This window comes from Chlorocebus sabaeus, chromosome 24 (assembly GCF_047675955.1).
Source record: "Chlorocebus sabaeus isolate Y175 chromosome 24, mChlSab1.0.hap1, whole genome shotgun sequence".
Lineage (NCBI taxonomy): Eukaryota > Metazoa > Chordata > Mammalia > Primates > Cercopithecidae > Chlorocebus > Chlorocebus sabaeus.
This window is the reverse complement of record NC_132927.1, coordinates 51,195,115-51,215,645: the sequence shown is the minus strand read 5'-3', so window position 1 is coordinate 51,215,645 and position 20,531 is coordinate 51,195,115. Positions and strand designations below refer to the sequence as shown.

The following is a 20,531-nucleotide window of genomic DNA, read 5'->3' as shown; positions in this document are numbered from 1 at the left end:
TCTGTTTTTTTTAAAATATAGACTCTCAGGGTTTGAAGGCACAGGATCTCAGAAGGCGACCGGCACCTTGGCCAGGGCCAGAAGACCTCTTCATTTAATTAATGGTTGAAATCTAAAAATATAAAAATCTGGAGACCAGCTACTGTACCAGATGCTCCTAAGCCCTTTCCAGCTCTAGAGTTTTATGGCTGTGGGGGCTCCTAAACCTGCCCTAGGAAGAAAGGAAACCAGTTTAAGGAGTGCCTATTTCCAGCACCAGAGAATGCAGGGCCCATCACATGTGATCCTCCCCACCACAATCCTAGTAGAGTGGCTGTTATCAACCCCATTTTACGACCAGAGAAACTGAAGGGAAAGAGGCAAAGTTAATTTGTGTAAGTTCACATAAGAGCTAACAATGGGCCGGACGCGGTGGCTCATGACTGTAATTCCAGCATTTTGGGAGGCCGAGGCCGGCAGATCATGAGGTCAGGAGATCGAGTCCATCCTAGCTAACATCGTGAAACCCCGCCTCTACTAAAAATACATAAAAGTAGCTGGGCGTGGTGGCACGTGCCTGTAGTCCCAGCTACTCGGGAGGCTGAGGCAGGAGAATCACTTGAACCCAGGAGGTAGAGGTTGCAGTGAGCCGAGATCACCACTGCACTCCAGCCTGGGTGACACAGCAAGACTCCATCTCAAAAGAAAAAAAAAGGCCGGGCGCGGTGGCTCACGCCTGTAATCCCAGCACTTTGGGAGGCCGAGGCGGGCGGATCATGAGGTCAGGACATCGAGACCATCCTGGCTAACACAGTGAAACCCCGTCTCTACTAAAGAATACAAAAAATTAGCCGGGTGTAGTGGCGAGCGCCTATAGTCCCAGCTGCTCGGGAGGCTGAGGCAGGAGAATGGCGTGAACCCAGGAGGTGGAAGTTGCAGTGAGCCGAGATTGTGCCACTGCACCCCAGCCTGGGTGACAGACCAAGACTCCGTCTCAAAAAAAAAAAAAAAAAGAAAGAAAAAAAAATAGGTAACAATTCCCCCCCAGGTCTAATACCTGGTAGATCATTCCATAGTGCACAGCCAGGGCTTCTGACTCCATTGTGTGTGTGTCTGTGATGGACAGGGCTGTGTGGCCTGGGCCTGTCAGTCTGACCCCCTCCTCATTTCTGTCATCAGCCAGTGCAGTGAACAGAGCTGCTCAGGGCTGGACCAGAGATGGATGGGTGACCTCCGATCTGCAGCAGAGCGGGGACAGTGCAGGGGGCCTCTCATCATAGAGAATGAAACAGGACAAGGCTGTATGTGAAAATGCCTTTGTAAAGCATACAAATGCTATGTGACTTTGAGATGTGCTACCCTAAACAAGTCTTCATCAGTAGCTAAAGTTAGCTCTGTCTGGCAAGTATTTGGATGGGAGGCTGTTCACGAGTACAGTGGATAAGGCAAAAATGTATGTATTTATAGGTGTGATTAAGTCATCATTATTATGAAATGCCAGTGGTGGGCCCTTAGATCCCATGATAAGTGTTGATGAAGGTAAAAGCAGTTGTTTCAGGATAAGGCATTTTCCTCCATCCCTTTCCAATCATGTTGGGTGGTCATCTACTAAGCACAAGGCTCGTCCAATTGGAATCCAACTGAATCTAGGAAATGAATGAACAAAATCCTGCAAAGAAAAACGTATTTTCCCATCAAAAACCAGGCAGGAATTTTATCAAGGAAATAACAATAAAACTTCTTGTATAAATCTGATTTGAGCTTCAATGACAGTGATGAGAATGAGTTAGCATCTCTTGGGCTTCACGAGGTACCTTTTACCTAAGGACTCTCCATAGCCCACCTTGCTTTATTGATTGGTTCTCCCATGACCCAGCTGAAGTGCATCAAAGGTGTTTGCTGTTCCCTAAATGTGTACACATTACAGAAGGGGAGACATGACCTGTGAGCTGCCAGTCTCACCTCAGCTGGCCCCATAGGCAGCCCTTCCCCTTTGTCCCACTTGGGCAGAAAGCTCTCCAGGGATATTCCATGGAAGGGCACAGATCCACAGGGAAAAAGGCTGCCATGTAGGAGGTGATCTGTGCAGGTGATGATGCCACAGACACTGGCTATTCCTTTTCAGCTCATGTCCAGGTGCTCTAACACAAAGCTGAAAGGAGACAACACACAGCTTCTCTCGTAGGTTCCTGTTTGTTTGTTTGTGATAGGGTCTTGCTCTGTCGCCCAGGCTGAGTGCAGTGGTGCTATCATGGCTCACTACAGCCTCAACCTCCTAGGCTCAAGAGGTCCTCCCACCTCTGCCTCCCAAGTAGCTGGAACCACAGACAGGTGCCACCACACCTGTTAATTTTTTTATTTTTTGCAGAGATGGGATCTGATATATTGCCCAGGCTGGTCTCGAACTCCTGGGCTCAGGCGATATTTGAACCTTGGCCTCCCAAAGCGCTGGGGTTACAGGCATGAGCTACCACATCTAGCTTTATGTCATCCATTATATACTTGAAATTCAAACTCACCCTCATTTTACATTTTCCAGCTATAAAATCCTATGTACCTTCACAGTTATCTTATGAGCCCTGTGTTCTATGTTTGTGTTTGTAGCTAAATTTGCTTCTCCAGTGGGGTTTTTTATTTCTGGTACCCAGGAATATGTATCTCGAAAAGACTCAATGAGAAAAAAGTGCAGTTTTTTTAGAAAAATAGACTTTACTTACTTTATGTTTTTAGAGACAGGGTCTCACTTTGTTGCCCAGGCTGGAGTGCAGTGGCTATTCACAGGCGTGATCACAGCACACTACAGCTTTGAACTCCTGGGCTCAAGCAGTCCTCCCACCTCAGCTTCCTGAGTAGCTGAGACTATAGGCAAGCACCACCACATCTGTCTAGACTTTATTTATTTATTTATTTATTTATCTATCTATTTATTTATTTGAGATGGAGTCTCGCTATGTCCCCCAGGCTGGAGTGCAGTGGCTTGATCTTGGCTCACAGCAACCTCCACCCCCCTGGTTCAAGCAATTCCCCTGCCTCAGCCTCCCAAGTAGCTGGGATTACAGGCACCCACCACCATGCCGGGCTAATTTTTTTGTATTTTTAGTAGAGACAGGGTTTCACCATGTTGGCCAGACTGGTCTCCAACTCCTGACCTCAGACAATCTGCTCCCCTTGGCCTCCCAAAGTGCTGGGATTACAGGCGTGAGCCCCCGCGCCTGGCCTAGACTTTATTTTTTAGAGTGGTTTTAGGTTCACAGCAAAATTGAATGGAAAGTACAGAGATTTTCCATATATCCCCTGCCTTCAACATGCGTAGCCTTCTCCATACATGCAAATTTTTAATTAACAAAGGCAAGATTGCCTTTTTTCATTACAAAACTGAAAACATATCCATTAAAAATATAGAAAACTCAGAAAAATAAAAATATAGAGAAAAAAATTACCTGTGATTCTATCACCCATAAACAACATTTTGATATTTCTTTCTCTATAATTTATGTGTGTGCGTGTGTGTGTGCGCATGTGTGTGTGTGTATATATATATATATATATATATATTTTTTTTTTTTTTTTTTTTTTTTGAGGCAGACTTTCACTCTGTTGCCCACGCTAGAGTGCAGTGGCACAATCAGAGCTCACTGCAGCCTCAGCTTCTTGGTCTCAGTGATCCTCCTGCCTCAGCCTCCCTAGTAGCTGAGACTACAGGCACAAACCACCACACGCAGCTGATTTTTTTTTGGAGAGACAGGGTTTCACCATGTTGCCTGGGCTACTCTCAAACTCCTGAGCTCAAGCTCTCATCTTAGCCTCCCAAAGTGCTAGGATTATAGGCATGAGCCAACACACCTGGCCTCATATTTTTCTTTGTATTTTTAATATCTAATTTTCTCTTACACCCCCCACTCCAGTTTTATAAAATAATGTTACATAAACTTTACTTAAACACTATTTTTCAAAATGGTTGCATAATATGGCATCATTTAGATTATACCATACTTTAACCAGTGCCTACTCTTATTAATAACACTTGGATGGCCATCTTTGACATAAGTTTATGAGTCTAGCCATCATTTTCTTGGCTTAACTTCATAGACATAGGCTCACTGATTCAAATGGTATAAACATTTTTAAGTTGCCTAATATATAATCCATGAATGTTTCCAAAAAATATATGAAAACTAAGCAAGATTACTGAGAATCAAAGAAATACACATAATGAGGTAACATTGTCACCTATTATAATGGCAAAGATTTAAAAGACAATGCCCAGTGTTGATAAAGATAAGGAGATTTATGTCCTTTTATAGACACATTGGTAGGAGCACAAATTGGCTATTTAAAAGTATGTATATACAAGTAACACATGAATATATTCTTATAAAAATTCAATTAATATAGAAATATACAGAGTAAAAGTTGAGGCTGGGCATGGTGGCTCACACTTGTAATCCCAGCACTTTGGGAGGCCAAGGTGGGCGGATCACCTAAGGTCGGGAGTTCGAGACCAGCCTGACCACCATGCAGAAACCCCGTCTCTACTAAAAATCCAAAATTAGCTGGGTGTGGTGGTACATGCCTGTAATCCCAGCTACTTGGGAGGCTAAGGCAGGAGAATCGCTTGAACCCGGGAGGCAGAGGTTGCAGTGAGCCAAGATCGTGCCATTGCACTCCAGCCTGGGCAACAAAAGCAAAACTCCATCTCAAAAAAAAAAAAAAAAAAAAAAGTTGAAGGTTCTCCTTCAGTCCCTCCTCTCTACCCCCATTCAGCTGGTACATTTCTGGAGGACAGTTAGAAAAGAAGTAGAACAGTTTAACATAGTCTTAGCCTTTGATGCGATATTTTCACTTCTAGAAGTGTAGTCCCCAAAGACATATGTAGGAGTGTTAATCCCAATATTATTCATAACAATAGCTACTACTTATCAGCAATAACTAAGTGCCAGGAACTGTTCTAAAAATATAACTTTAGTTAACTTATTGGATCCAGACATGAATCCCACAATAGCCATAGATATTATGGTTATGCCCATTTTACTGATGAGAAAACTGAGGTACAGAGAGGTCACAAAGCTAGCTAAGTGGCTCTAGGGATTCAAGTCTAGGCCGTCTGACTTGTGGGTCTATGTTCTCCATCTTCGTACTATCTTGTCTATGCTTCTATAATAGTGAAAATATAAGAAGGAATCTATCAAAAGGGAACTTGTTAACTAAATTAGGGTACATCCATACAATGGAATATTACAGCTTTCACAATGTTGCTGTAGATTGATATTCATCCACATGAAAGATTAAAAATGGAGGCATAAAACTATATTTCTATAATACCATTTTTGGTTTTTTCTATATATGTATGTAATTACAAGAAATTATAAACTTCTCTGTACGTGGAGAAAAGAGTTTGGCAAAAATGATGAACACCAAAATTTTAACTGATTTTCTCTGGGAGCAGCATTAGAGTGTCTTTTCCTCTTAATACATTTCTATATTTGGGAAGTAAAATGATCCTACACTGCTTTCATCATCTAAGAGGTGCAATAAAGCTATTTTTAAAGGATTGTGACAATTGCTACTTCCATCAGTGAACATGAGAGTGCTACTAGCTAATTTTCAAACAGAAAGCATCACTGCTTCATGCAGACTTACCCAGATAAAGGGCTGTGGGCAGCACGCCGGCCTCAGCACAGAGGTTTCCTGTTTCTCAGCAGCCCAGAGGCAGAGTTTCCATGATTGCATGGGCGTAAACATCTCTGGGCACCCAACTACAGTGGAGTCTGGCTGGATTTCCAGTTTCTGGCCTCAAGATATTTCTGTTCATTGTTGCTTCATTAAACACACTGGTCCCATCTGTTACCCTAGTAGATCTGTCTTCTGGAGCACACAGACTACATGGAACCTCAGAAACAATACCTTGAATAACCCAGAAGGGAGATTCAGCAATGGTAGTGGTTCTATGCTCTTCTAATCAATGACTCTATCTACTGTCTGTCTTTCTGTCTGCATTGATTTTGTTCCATGCACAAGTCTCCATGCTAGGTGCTGGATAGATCTGAAATAAAGTATTGTCTATTGAGGAGACAAAGATCAGTATAAATGAAGTATTTATGGACAATTGATTCAATGAAGTTAGCAAACATCTGTTTGGTGACATCTGGCAGTCAGGCACTACTTGGGGACGCAAAGAAGGAGCTCACAGTCTAAAGGGGAAGATGCATTGATCACTTCAGAGAGGAAGTGATATTTCAGTTGGATTTTGAAGGAAGAGTAAGAGTTTGTCAGTGGAAAAGTGGGAGAAGGGCTGGTCGGGCCGAGAGAATGTAAACACAAAGACACGGAGGCTGGAAGGAGCTTGGCCTGTTCTGTGAACGCAAAGTCCGTGACAGCTGGACACAGGCAAGTGTTGAGGGTAGCGGCTCAAAAGGAGTTAGATCAAGACCATGTTTGTGAAGAGCTGAGACACCTGAACCTTCTAGTCCATAGGAAGCTAGCAAAGACTGATTCCATAGAGGGGCATAAACAGAGCTACATTTTAGAGGATTAATACCAGTGACAATGTCATTGAAAAAAGGGAAACAATCAAAAGAAAACTTCCACCAATTCCCATCGCATTTATCCACCTGCCTGCACTGGTGTACATCCACTGTTCCTCCTCTTGCTGCATGGATGAACCGAGCGTTCCTCTGTCTAAAGTCAATCTCTCCGTGTGTGCACTAGATCTCTTCCCCTCCTTCCTACTCAAGCACATAGCTCCAGAAATTCTCCCCCTCTTGCCTACATTAACATATTTCATCTTTCTGCAGCATCATTGTCATTAGCCTACAAATATGCTGTTATTCTGCCTGTCTTGAAAAACTCTCTCTTGACCCTATTTTCTCTTCCAGCACTGTTCCATTTCTGTCCTCTTTACAAAACTCCTTGAAAGAGTTGTCAAATTCAGTGTCACCTACACCTCTTCTTGTCCTCTCCCTTAAATCCACTTCAGTCAGGCTTTTTCTCCCTGTACTCCACCAAAACTGTTGATCAAGATTCCCAGTGACTCCACATTACTAATTCAAATGGTCAATTTACGATCCCTTTGTGACTTGGCCTCTCCCTCCTCCTAGAAACACTTCACTTGGTTCCCAGGACCTTGCACACGCCTAGGTTTCTGCCTCTCTGACTGTTCCTTCTCAGTTGCCTTTGTTGATTCCAGCTCGTGCCCCGAGCCTCTTCATGTCCCTGTGTCTCAGGATTTGGACCTTGGCCCTCCTCCCTTCTCTGTCAACGTTCACTCCCTTTGTGACCTCATCCAGCCACATGCTGACCACTCTCAATTTTTTTTTTTTTTTTGAGACGGAGTCTTGCTCTATCGCCCAGGCTGGAGTGCAGTGGTGCCATCTCGGCTCACTGCAAGCTCTGGCTCCTGGGTTCACACCATTCTCCTGCCTCATCCTCCCGAGTAGCTGGGACTACAGGCGCCCGCCACCACGCCCGGCTAATTTTTTGTATTTTTAGTAGAGACAGAGTTTCACCATGTTAGCCATGATGGTCTTGATCTTTTGACCTTGTGATCCGCCCATCTTGGCCTCCCAAAGTGCTAAGATTATAGGCGTGAGCCACCGCACCTGGCCGACCCTCAATTTTATATTTCTAGCCCAGATCTCCCCGACTGAACCCCAGTCTTATTTCTCCAATTGTTTTCTGGTTTTCTTTTCTTTTTTTTTTTTTTTTTTTTTTTGAGATGGAATCTTGCTGTGTCACCAAGGATGGAGTGCAGTGGTGTGATCTTGGCTCACTGCAACCTCCACCTCCTGGATTCAAGCAATTCTCCTGCCTCAGCCTCCCAAGCAGCTGGGACTACAGGTGAGTGCCACCATGCCTGGCTAATTTTTGTAATTTTTTTTTTTTTGGTAGAGACAAGGTTTCACTATGTTGGCCAGGCTGGTCTTGAACTCCTGACCTTGTGATCCACCCACCTCTGCCTCCCAAAGTGCTGGGATTACAGGCATGAGCCTCCGCACCCAGCCTCCAATTGCTTTCTTGACATCTTGACATTTAGATGTCTGTCTAGTACTTATATCAAATTTAACATGTCCAGGGTATCGTTGTAGGGTCCCTGTTGGTTAAAATATCAATTCTACCAGTTTAATGATTATGATTATGATTATGACTATTTTTAGTCAGAGTCTCCCTCTGTTGCCCAGGCTGGAGTGCAGGGGCGCGATCTCGGCTCACTGCAAGCTCTGCCCCCTGGGTTTACGCCATTCTCCTGCCTCAGCCTCCCGAGTAGCTGGGACTACAGGCGCCCACCACCACGCCCGGCTAATTTTTTGTATTTTTAGTAGAGACGGGGTTTCACCGTGTTAGCCAGGATGGTCTTGATCTCCTGACCTCGTGATCTGCCCAACTCGGCCTCCCAAAGTGCTGAGATTACAGGTGTGAACCACCGTGCCCAGCTCAGTTTAATGATTATTATTAGTTAGAAAGCAAGTGACATAGTTGGAGTATAGCGTACTTTGATGCTTTGTGGGAATAAAACAGCTTTAGGCAGCCTTTCCTGAAATAGCTCCCTCCTTCTCCCCAACCGCTCTCTCCAGTTTCCAACCCTTTATTGTGCTTTCTCTTCACAGCAGGTATCACACACTGAAAATATATTTGTCTGCTTATTCTCTGCTTTCCCTACCAGACGGCCTGTTCCAGGAGGGCAGACTATACTGATCTTGCTCACTCCATGTGCCCAGAAGAAGGCCCAACACACAGCAGGTGCTCTTTAAATAGTTGTTCAATAAATAGTTGAACATTGAATGCGTAATCTGATTTTTCCGAGAGTTAGGACGGCAGTGGTTTTTTTTTTTCTTTTTCTTTTTTTTTTATTTTTAAGACAGAGTTTCACTCTGTTGCCCAGGCTAGAGTGCATACAATCTCGGCTCACTGCAACCTCTGCCTCCCAAGTTCAAGTAATTCTCCTGCCTCAACCTCCCGAGTTGCTGGGACTACAGGTGCGTGCCACCACGCCCAGATAATTTTTTGTATTTTTTTTTTTTTTTTGAGACGGAGTCTTTGCTCTGTCGCCCAGGCTGGAGTGCAGTGGCACGAACTCGGCTCACTACAAGCTCCGCCTCCCGGGTTTACGCCATTCTCCTGCCTCAGCCTCCCGAGTAGCTGGGACTACAGGCGCCCGCCACCTCGCCCGGCTAGTTTTTTGTATTTTTTAGAAGAGACGGGGTTTCACTGTGTTCGCCAGGATGGTCTCGATCTCCTGACCTTGTGATCCGCCCGTCTCGGCCTCCCAAAGTGCTGGGATTACAGGCGTGAGCCACCGCACCCGGCCAATTTTTTGTATTTTTAATAGAGATGGGGTTTCACCATGTTGGCCAGGCTGGTCTCAAACTCTTGATCTCAGGTGATCCATCCACCCTGGCCTCCCAAAGTGCTGGGATCACAGGCATGAGATACCGTGCCCGGTCAGAATTTGCTTTTTTTTTTTTTTTTTTTTTTTTTTTTTTGAGAAGGAGTCTCACTCTGACGCCCAGGCTGGAATGCAGAGCCGATCTCGACTCATGGCAATCTCCACCTCCCGGGATCAAGCGATTCTCCTGCCTCAGCCTCCCAAGTAGCTGGGATTACAGGCACCCACTGACACGCCCAGCTAATTTTGTACTTTTGGTAGAGACAGGGTTTCTCCACGTTGGTCAGGCTGGTCTCAAACTCCCGACCTCAGGTGATCCGCCCGCCTCGGCCTCCCAAAGTGCTGGGATTACGGGCGTGAGCCACCATGCCCTGCCGAATTTGCTATTTCTAAAAAGTGCCTTGGGTGATTCTGTTGCCCTTAGTCACTAGAAAAGTCACTCCGAATCAAACAAAGCTTGGTTTGACCCCAGTCTGTCACTTACTAACTGCATGACCATAGGGAAGTAGCTTCTTCTCTGATCTTGTTTCCTTCTCTGTAAACAATAGGCATGATCACATTCTCATGGAGCTGTTATGACAAATTAATTAAATTAAGCAATGGACGTAGAGTTCTTGGCATAATGCCACTTGTTCAGGTGGCTGCCACTATGATATTATTATTATTATTATTTTATTGTTATGCCCAAGCAGGAGAAGATTTTTCTCCCTGTAAGATCACTCTGAGAATCTCCTTAAAGTGGGGTTCTGAGACCAGCAGCATCAGCATTACCTGAGGGCTGGTTTAAAATGGAGAATCTCTGCGCCACCCCAGATCTACTGAATTGAAATCTGCACTTTAACAAGATCGCATTGAATGTTTGCACATTCAAATTTTAAAAGGACTGTTCAAAGTCACATGTGCTGTTTTCTTCCTGTCTCTAATTTCAGGAGTCTGCCCAGAAGGTTCATGAGCCCTGGCATCCCAGAATCTGAATCCTTCCTTAGTGACAGTGGCTGTTCACCGTTCTAAGTGCAGAGGAGGAAGCCCAGCTCATTCTGGGTGCACTTCCCGCTGAGGAAATAAGGAGGAGGAATTCCTGAAGCCCCGAACAAGTGCCTGGATGGATCCAAACTCCATCTTGCTTTCTCCTCAGCCCCAGATCTGCTCCCACCTGGCAGAAGCCTGCATGGAAGGTGAGAGAAGCTCATCTCCTCCAGAGCTGGGTGGAGGCTCCCAGTTTCCCTGGAGCCAGGTCCCCAGCTCCAGCCCTGCAGACCCCGAATGGTTTGGTGATGAGCACATCCAGGCGAAGAGGGCCAGAGTGGAAACCATCGTCCGAGGCATGTGTCTCTCCCCGAATCCTCTGGTACCAGGCAGTGCACAAGCTGGGGACAGCCCACGCTGCCCAGAGAAGGCCCGAGAGAGGAAGAGGAAGCAGAGCCTTCCCACACAGCAAGGCCTCCTGATGCCACTCCCTGCCGGGGACCAGGGCAACAGGAAGGGGGGCCCTCGTGTGAGAGAACAACTTCACCTGCTGAAGCAACAGCTAAGACATCTGCAAGAACACATCCTACAGGCTGCCAAGCCCAGGGACACAGCTCAGGGGCCAGGAGGCTGTGGCACCGGGAAAGGCCCTCTGAGTGCAAAGCAGGGGAATGGCTGTGGGCCTCGCCCCTGGGCTGTGGATGGTGACCACCAGCAGGGTTCCAGCAAGGACCTCTCTGGGGCAGAAAAACACCAAGAGTCTGAGGAGCCCAGGTTCCTTCCTTCTGGAGCACCAGATTCGCTGGAGATTCTGAGGAAAGAGCTGACCAGGGCAGTGTCCCGGGCTGTGGATTCAGTATTACAAAAGGTACTGTTGGATCCACCAGGCCGCCTGACTCATCTGGGCAGAAGTTTCCAGGGGCAGGTGCCAGAGGGTAGAAGCGAGCCCTCACCTCCTGTGGGAGAGGCCTGTGAAGATCCACTTGCTTTGGCTGCCTTGCCCAGGAGGGTCCAGCTACAAGCTGGGGTCCCAGTAGGAAAATTGTCACTGGCCAAGCCTCTAGATTCTCCTAGGTACCCTATCCCTCCAAGAATGATCCCCAAACGCTGTCAGGATCTCCCAGCAAACTGTCCCTTGACTGCACCTTCCCACATCCAGGAAAATCAGATTCTTAGCGAGCTACTGGGTTATGGATGCAACAATGGCCATTGGAGTAGCAGTCCTCCCCAGGACTCATCTTCCCAGAGGCACCCCTCCTCAGAGCCCGCCCTACGACCTTGGAGAACTACTAAACCACAACCATTGGTCCTGAGCCAGCAGCAGTGTCCCCTGCCTTTCACCTCTGCCCATCTGGAAAGTCTGCCCCTTCTTCCCTCAGTGAAGATGGAACAGGGAGGCCTGCATGCCGTCACTGAGGCACTGCCTTTCTCTTCGGTCCACATATCCTTTAATAGCAATTGAAGTTCTCAATGTTGGCTAGGTGCAGTGGCTCATGCTTATAATCCCAGTGCTTTGGGAGGCCAAGGTGGGAGGATTACTTAAGGACAGGTGTTCAAGACTAGCCTGGACAACATAGCTAGACCCCATCTCTAAAAGTAAAAAATTATCTGCACATGATGGTGCATGCATATAGTCCTATCTACTCAGGAGGCTGGGGCAGGAGGATTGCTTGAGCCCGGGAGTTCGAGGTTACAGTGAGCTATGATTGCATCACTGCACTCTAGCTGGGCAACAGAGATAAAAATAAATCAAAATATCATTGGCACTGTGCAGAGAAACAAGAAAACCGAAAGTTGAAGAGGAGGTGGTGACAGATCACTCAGGGTCTTCTTAATGTTGCTCTGGGCCTTCAGCTTAAAGTGGTGACCACATTCTGGAATTTAAGGACCTGGGAAGGTTTACTTACCTTCTTCTATGACCCATCGGGTTCTGCCACTTGACTTATTCCTTTGGGTGTAAAGGGTTTTGTTTTGAGACTCAAATAGGCTTCCTAAATACAACGAATACCCTACAGAAGAAAGAACCCCATAATTTGGTTGTCATCTGCCCATACACTCAGGAGGAGAAGGTCAAAGGAATGACCTCATCTGAGGTATGGCCTCCCCAACCCCATAACTCTACAAGCAAAAATTCTGTACTGTGTAGATAATTCATAGGGAGTATATGAGGGACCAGAAACTTCTGGGCCAGATGGAAAAGGAGTTTTCCTCGGGGATTAAACCCAGAGAGGCAGCTGGAAATGGCCAGAAGTCTTCAGTTTAAGGAACAACTTCCAAGCTGCAAGGGAGTGCCTGGAGACTAGGGGCTGGGCATATGAAGGGAGAGGAGGCTCCCCATGAGGAGGCCTGAGTGGCCCAGGTTGATCTGCAGGGGTCTGGATCTTATTGCATCATCTTTGCAACCCTTAAGCAAATGCTACTCTCTTAATATATTTCCCAGAGTAACCCTCAGGATATAAATAATTGTTGAGTTAGGAGAAAAGTACCTTGGGGAAATACTGAGATGGTTTATTTTCTGCAGGAATTCTCAGAGCCTTTAACATGAGTAAGTGGAAGCTCTAAGAGGAGAATGTATACAGCCCCAAACCCATATGACCCATAGAATAATCCATTTCTAACAAGCGTCTTGCAGAACTTGAGTTCTTGAGAATATATTTTGGATGTTGCTTTTTAAGCTAGCTGTGCTCACGTTGCTGCTTCTTGTGGGCAGCTTTGAGGCGAATCTCCAGAGGCTGATGAGTCTGTGGAGTTGCATATCCAGGTGGGAACAGTCGTGTCCTTTGCCTGGCAGCTGCTGTGCGGGCAGTGGGATGGGGTGGGACCAGCTCATTACCATGCCAGACCCTGCCTTTGTGTCCTAAATGCCACGAGCGCCCCCTGCCGGTCAAAGGTGTTGTAAACACCCCCAAGTTAACCTGGAAGTCAGCGAGCAACTGTAAAAGCAACGCTGAGAACACTTCACTTGCCACCACTCTTGAAGGCAGAGATTCCACCACAGACAGATTTTCTTTATAAGAAAGGCTAACTGTCTGGGCCTTTGATAACCACTAGTTGACTCTCCATCAAATACAGACAGCTGCAAAAACACCTCAGGCAGATGGTCCCCCAGAATTTGCTATTTGTTGAGCACTTACATGTGCCTGTTGCTGCCCCCCGCCCAAATTGGGGATTGGGCTCAGAGAGCTTCTGGAGGTTTGGGGCCTATCCTAAGAAATACCTAAGCCAGGACTGGCTGCATGGGTGAAGTATTTGACTATCTTTGGAATGACTTGGGGCCCCCTGGCCCCTCAACTCTTCCCCCATTCCTGCTGCCTATATTCCAAGACCAGAGATTTATTCCTGTGGACCATGAAAACCACCTGAGAGCAAGCTGCTTTACAGCATAAAAAGAACGTTTACGTTCACATGACATCCTGTGACACAGGTAGGGCAGATGTGAAGATCATGAGGGCAGCACTGACAGAACACTTTCTCCGTGGCAGGCATTGCTACCAGCATTTCACACATATGTGCCCACCACCACTTAGCTACAATTCTGAAACCCATAAAGCCCTATGATTTTCCCCCCACCTAAGACTGATGCAATCTTTTTTTCGGTAGCAAAACTGGGCCTGCACTGACTGGAGGCTATTTATAGATTTTATCCCACTTAGTAAGTCATACATTTTGCTGCAGAAATGTGAATGTATTGGATTATAGACTGTCTCAGCTGTGGATGTTAATGAATGTGTGGTACACACATCATATTATCTTTATAAGCTAACAAATTCTGAAACCCGAACTCCATTTGGCCCAGCATTTCAGATAAGGGGTTTAGACCTGTATTATCTCACTGTTCTCAAGCATCCATTCTAAGATTGGGTATCTGAGAAGCAGAGACAGAGAAGGGAGCTAACTCGCCCAAAGCCCCAAGACACACTAATGAGCAACCAGGATTCAAACCCGGGATCTGATGGCCAAGTACAAGCTTTAATCACTATACTGCACATCTTAGCAATGAGGCTCAGAGTAGTTAAGTGGCTGGCCCAAGGTCACACAGCTAATAGGTGGCAAAATCAGTGTCTGAAACTGGGTCTTTGGAATCCCAATCCAGGATTCTTTCCACAGCACTTGTGGATCTGTAGGAAGGATAAGTAGGGCTGATGGGGTAGCATGGAGGGGTCTTCTGTGCAGCAACCAGGTGCCTGGGCCACCTATAACTAGTCAGTTGGTCTGGTTTCTTTTGGTTAAACAGATTCATCCTATGTGGAAGTCTTAATTGTCTTAAGCTACAACTCTCAGATCTGAGATCCCAAGTTACTGTGTGTAATGCTTCTCACCCAGCCTAAGGAGTGTCCCTGAAAATGCAAGGCGTTTTTGTGTAAAAATCTTTTTTTCATTTCTGTCCTGCTCCAGTGCTAGGCAGTCACATCACAATTCTCCAACTCTTGTTAAAGGGGAAGGAATCTATCTGTTCCCAGAGTAAGGTATAGTTTGGAATATAATTTCCATATATGTGTATGGATTAAGGTTGACCATTCACTCACTCACTCCTTCACACAACACATATTTATTGAGCACCTACTATGTTCCTAGAACTGGGCTAGGCACAAAGATGAAAAGATAAGGTCCTCACTCTCAAGGAGCTCACAGTCTAAACGAGGAGACAAACATGCAGTAAAAATTCCAATAAGGTCATTGCTGACACAGTTTGTACAAAGGGTCTTCATAGCCCAGGGTAAGGAAGGCCTAATTTGGCAAGGAAGGGTTTAACAGAGGCGGGAGCTTCTGAGCTGAGACCTGAAAGATGAAGGACAGTTCTGCCAGGCAAATGGAGAGTGGGTGCCGCCCAACCATTTAAGCTTCTTGAGCAAGAGCAAAATGTGAGCTGGTACTCAGCCTGCTTAGATGTTTGCTGGTTATAAAGGCAACACTACAAAGGCAATGATAAGAGTGACAGCCAGAATGGGGACCACCTAGCTTATGCTTCTCGTTTTACAGCTGAGGAAACTGAGGCAGAGGGGGAAGTAAATCTCCGCTTGGGGCTTTGAAATCGTTTATCTGGGACAGAAATGCCATCTCTTCCCATCCCACTGGGACACCACACACACACACACACACACACACCAAACTGTATTTGACATCATCTATGGTACATAACTTTTCCACATCGAGATGGTTTTCACATCCTGCGACTTAACTGTGCACATATGGCATTCAGCTTATTTGACCAGAGTTTCCAGAGATGGAAAAATGGAGGAAATACACAATTCCAATCAGAAAAACAAAACGAAATCAAATAGAAACCACAGGAACAAGGAATTCACTAGTTAATTGATAAACTGGCATTTTAAAGTGTTCATTTTCCTTGACACTGAGATAAATCCAGGAAGGTCTAAACCCTGGTCACTTGAAGAAGGCCAAACTAATGTTTTTCTTCGCACGATATCCCAGCTCCAACCTCCTGAAGGCTTATTTTCCTGATGTTCAGGTAAAGTCACTCAACTAAATTGCAGCTTCTGCAGAACTCCCACATGACAGTGTTTCGCCTGGTGTGAGGCAAGTCCTACGTCATCATATGTGCTCTTCAAGCTCCCCTTAGTGTTGTTGATGGAATCAGTGCAATGTCCAGTTCTGGGCTGAGACTCTACCCAAATAATCATGAATAACTTCAGGCTAGAAAGGTTGGCTGTCTAAATTCTTAAGCTACTGACCTGTAGATAATTCTCCCAAACAGAAACACATGGGAAGGAAAAGTAGAGGGAAAGAGAAACACTAGTTAGTGGCCTTTTTGGCTAGTTTTCTGCCTTGGCTGGGGACACTATGAAAAAGAAAAAATAGGCTGGGTGCAGTGGCTCACGCCTGTAATCCCAACACTTTGGGAGGCCGAGGTGGGCAGATGACCTGAGGTCAGGAGTTTGAGACCAGCCTGACCAACATGGTGAAACCTCGTCTCTACTGAAAATACAAAAACTAGCTGGCGTGGTGGTGGGTGCCTGTAATCCCAGCTACTCGGAGGCTGAGGCAGGAGAAGGAGAAGCATTTGAACCCGGGAGGCGGAGGTTGCAGTGAACAGAGATCACGCCACTGCACTCCAGTCTGGGCGACAGAGCGAGCCTCCATCTCAAAAAAACACACAAAAACAAAAAATCATATATATATGTGTGTGTGTGTGTGAGAGAGTGTCAGACACTGTCAAATTTATGTTCAAGTTGCTATAGTTCAAAACTGAGTGAAAGTACATACAGATGAAGTGTGACAATAAGGAAAATCAAACTAATTGTTGGGACCAGACCTCTCCTTTTCCAATAAAAGGTTCCTGAGGGCCTCCTTTACCTTGGGTGTTGGCTTAGGGGCTGTTAATACTTTCGGCCTATATCATTCAAGCTTTTCTTTCCCTCATATTCAGTTGGTTGGTTGATCCCTGAAGCAACCTCTGATTTTGATTTCAATTCATTCCACAATTCAAAGTTGCTAATAAACTGCTCCCTGACCTATACCTTGCCCTTCCCTTGGCCCTTTATCCAGGCAGAAGGCCCCAGGCCTGCCATGCAATCCACCTGGGTGCGGCAAAATCTGGCACCACACTGGTCTTGACCCCTAAGTCCCACTTAAACACCACATAAAGCTTTTCATGGGTAAAACAACCCTCATGAATCTAGCATATCAAAAAAAAAAATTTGTTATAACGGGTACTGAAGCCAATTTAGATTTTTCTGAGTATAACTGAATAGGCTTGGAAAACAGCGGTGGCTTCGCTTGTTTTTTTAAAGGAAGCCCCTGTTAATGCTGGTTAAAGCCATGTACATGAACCCCTATACTGAGCTGGAAGCAGACGGTTCTAATTCTGAGCACCTCGTGGCAAATGTCTGACTGGATGCACCTCTTGTTTGTACAGTTCAACCGCTGCATTACCTCCCAGATGATCAAGTGGTTCAGCAACTTTCGTGAGTTTTATTACATCCAAATGGAAAAATCTGCCCGGCAAGCAATTTCAGATGGTGTCACAAATCCCAAAATGCTGGTGGTTTTCCGCAATTCAGAACTTTTTCGAGCTCTCAATATGCACTATAACAAGGGAAATGACTTTGAGGTAAGACCATGTACTGGGGTCCCATGAGGTCTGATGAGCGTCTTCCCTACATGATTTGAGTTTTAGGAAAGATCCCCCTTCTGTGTCTCCTTAAGTTACTGACAGCCAGGGCAGCCTGGGCCAATCTCTGTATCATCCACAAAGATCACAGCCTCAATATCTTCACTCGGGCAACAGGTGGAAGCAGCAAACTGAGTCTACAGCCAGTCTTCATTCCGAAGCTTAGGGAAAGGTCTGCCAGGTGTTACACCATCTTAGACTGAATACCCTGTCGTTATCAAGTTACATCACTTACTGACCTTTTTGCCTTAGTGCCAGAAGGCTCAGGACAGAATGCTGAGCTCAGTTGTGACACCTAGTCTTGGTCTAGGTTTTTTCAACAATTTCTATGCTTTTCATGATTTGGTTCTTATCTGTATTTTCCCTTGAAAGTGTATCTGTGGGCCTTCTATGGAAGGCCCCTCAAATCACCTCAAATCCTTTCTGGAAATAACAATAAACAACACTCAAGCTCAGTCCCTCGGGGATCCCTATGAAGGCACACTGGTGGCACCTCAGAGGTAAAGCATCAGTGAAGGGTGAGCCTAGGTGTCAGTGGTGCACATTCCTAATCGAGAGACGCATGTTGCCTCATGCACAGCCGACAGCTCTGTTAGGCTGGCATCTGATTCTGCAGGTGCTGGGTATATCTGGTCACAGATTACACTTCCATCTTCTTGCTTTCTCCCTTGACTGTGATCACCAAGAGCGGTTTATTGATACCTCCAAGAAATACAAGAACTGTGGTCATCCACTGGTTGACTGGTCAGTCAGAATACGTTTGGAAAGCTAAGGCCACCTGTAGGGAAAATTGTCCATGTCTCCCTTTCTGAGGCTCAAGGGGTCAGGGCCAGTATGGGACAGGCAGCACTGCCGCATCTTTCCACACAGGGTGCTTATTTGGCCTGCAGTGGCAGCAAGCCCCACGCCAAGCTGGGTCTGGAGCTTGGCGGTGCGGCAACCGATCATTCATGGTGCCAGTCTGCGTTAGGATTCTAGAACAGCACCCCTGTCAACCGGCTCTGAAAGCAGGAGTGTAAGCTCTTCAGAGCCAGCCCTAAAAGGCAGTGGAATGAGGTATGACAGTCAGAAGCTTGGGGGCACTCCTTCCACAGTTAGTACTAGGGAAAAGAATACCAAAGTCTCTTTGAGCCACAGATTTACTTTCAGTAAGATTTTCTGACCTACTTAGTAAAAAGTCACCCATTAGCGGGATCAGCTTCTCCTACAAAGGAAGTGTCCTTAATTCACCTTCTCCCAGGACTTTCTCATTGGAGCTGTCATATCAAGGTTTGTGTCTGATGAGGGAGCAGAGGATTCCTAGGGTTGCAGAATCAGGGGCCGGTAGAGCAGGGATGCTCCTAGCCCACTTCCCAAGAAATAGGCAGCATCCGCTAGTGAGGGCTCTGGCACCAGTGCTCCCCAACCTCACGTCTTTTCTTTCTTGTGGGTCTCTTTGGAAATGCAGGTTCCAGATTGCTTCTTGGAAATCGCCAGCTTGACGTTACAGGAGTTCTTCAGGGCTGTCTCCGCAGGGAGAGACTCAGATCCTTCCTGGAAGAAACCCATTTATAAAATTATTTCGAAACTGGACAGTGACATCCCAGAGATATTCAAATCTTCCAGCTATCCCCAGTAGCTGTTTCGGGGTTAAGATCTCACAGTGTGAGGAGTGACTGGCTAGGGTTTCCTGGGTTTGTCTTAAATGGCAATATAGCTGTAGTCATATAAAAAGGGCACAAGGAAATCTCCTCTACCAAAATAGGTACTATTACTATTTTGATCATTTATTTCCCTTTCCAGAATCATCAGAAATTGAACTTTAACTATAAAATGGACTAACTGTATTGGTAGTATATTGTAAAAGGAACACAAGTTTTCAATCAGAAGACTTGAAGCTCAACTCCATTGTTTCCAGGTGTTGTGACCCTGGGAACTTCCTGGTATCTCTGCATCTGTAAAATGAGGCTGTTAAGGATTAAAGGACAGTATGTCCTATGCAATGTTCTTCACACACAAATGTTAGTTTTTTGAACCCCTCTTTCAGATAAGGTTATCTTATTAGGGGTTTTTACAAATTGCTGTTTTTAGTCTCCTACTTATAAAACGCGATCTATTTGCTAGATACTTTCACATACTTTATCTTTAAGCTTTTCACCCTGAAAAGTAGTTATCATCATCATTTTTAAAAATGACCAAACAGAAGCTTTAGAACTGCAAGGTAACTCGCCAAAGCCTATGAGGCCAGGGCATCTGGGTTGATAGGGACAGTCAGGAGCCTGGAGGAACCAAGACTTTCTGATGCCCGACTGCATGCTGGACCCATCTCCTGCAGCTAACTCAGGATCTCAGGCAGGACCCCACCCCTAGTAAGCATCCAGCGCTGACAGGGCACCATCGCCGGACAACTCTTGCCCATCACTTAGGAGCACTTCACCGCCCAAGATTTCTGCTGATCATTTCAGCAAACTCAAGACAAACTTTCTGCAGGACTTGAGTGTTGCTGTTTATTCACATTTGTCTGCTGGAAGAGTTTATCAGCTGGATAATGCAAATAGTCTCCAGTTGACCACTGCAATTGGTGCCCCAACCTCATATATGCAGAAGCTGAACTTCAGACTGTGAAAGGTAGAAAGGGCCTTAGAAGATCATCTGGCCCACGCTGCTTAAATTAGGAAGGAAGAACTGTGGTCCAGACAGGAGGCTTGCACAGGCTGTGCACAGCCTTGCAGATGATAAATGGCATAACTGGGACAAATGCAGCATCACACAGAAATGGAAATTCTCCCACTCCGTAACAAAATTACAGTCCATGGCTGACCTTCCACTGATGAAGGAATTCATGAAATCAACATTTACCCCACTGCTGGCCCAACACAAATTGTGACCCACTCTTGAGCATACAGGCAAGACACGTACAAAGCTGAGTAACTGCATCTGTCTTCTAAGCTAGTCAGGATCAAGTCTTTGTAAGCACTGCCAAAGGTACGCGGGGTTGGGTGGGGTAATACATAGCTTGGGCTTTGTAGTCCTGATAAGGGGTGTCTGTGAGTTCATGAGCTTCTTTCCTGTCTATATAAAACAAGTTTCATA

The 20,531-nt window shown here is 45.9% G+C and overlaps 1 protein-coding gene across 1 annotated transcript; it reads left to right on the top strand.

The window, feature by feature from the left end:
- Positions 1-10,463: 10,463 nt before the first annotated feature.
- On the top strand, positions 10,464-19,077 carry PROX2 (prospero homeobox 2). Its single transcript, XM_007987279.3, has 5 exons — positions 10,464-11,762; positions 13,077-13,088; positions 15,696-15,797; positions 17,205-17,399; positions 18,907-19,077. The coding sequence occupies exons 1-5, from the start codon at positions 10,464-10,466 to the stop codon at positions 19,075-19,077; spliced, it is 1,779 nt and encodes a 592-aa protein (XP_007985470.2).
- The last annotated feature ends 1,454 nt before the right edge of the window (positions 19,078-20,531 follow it).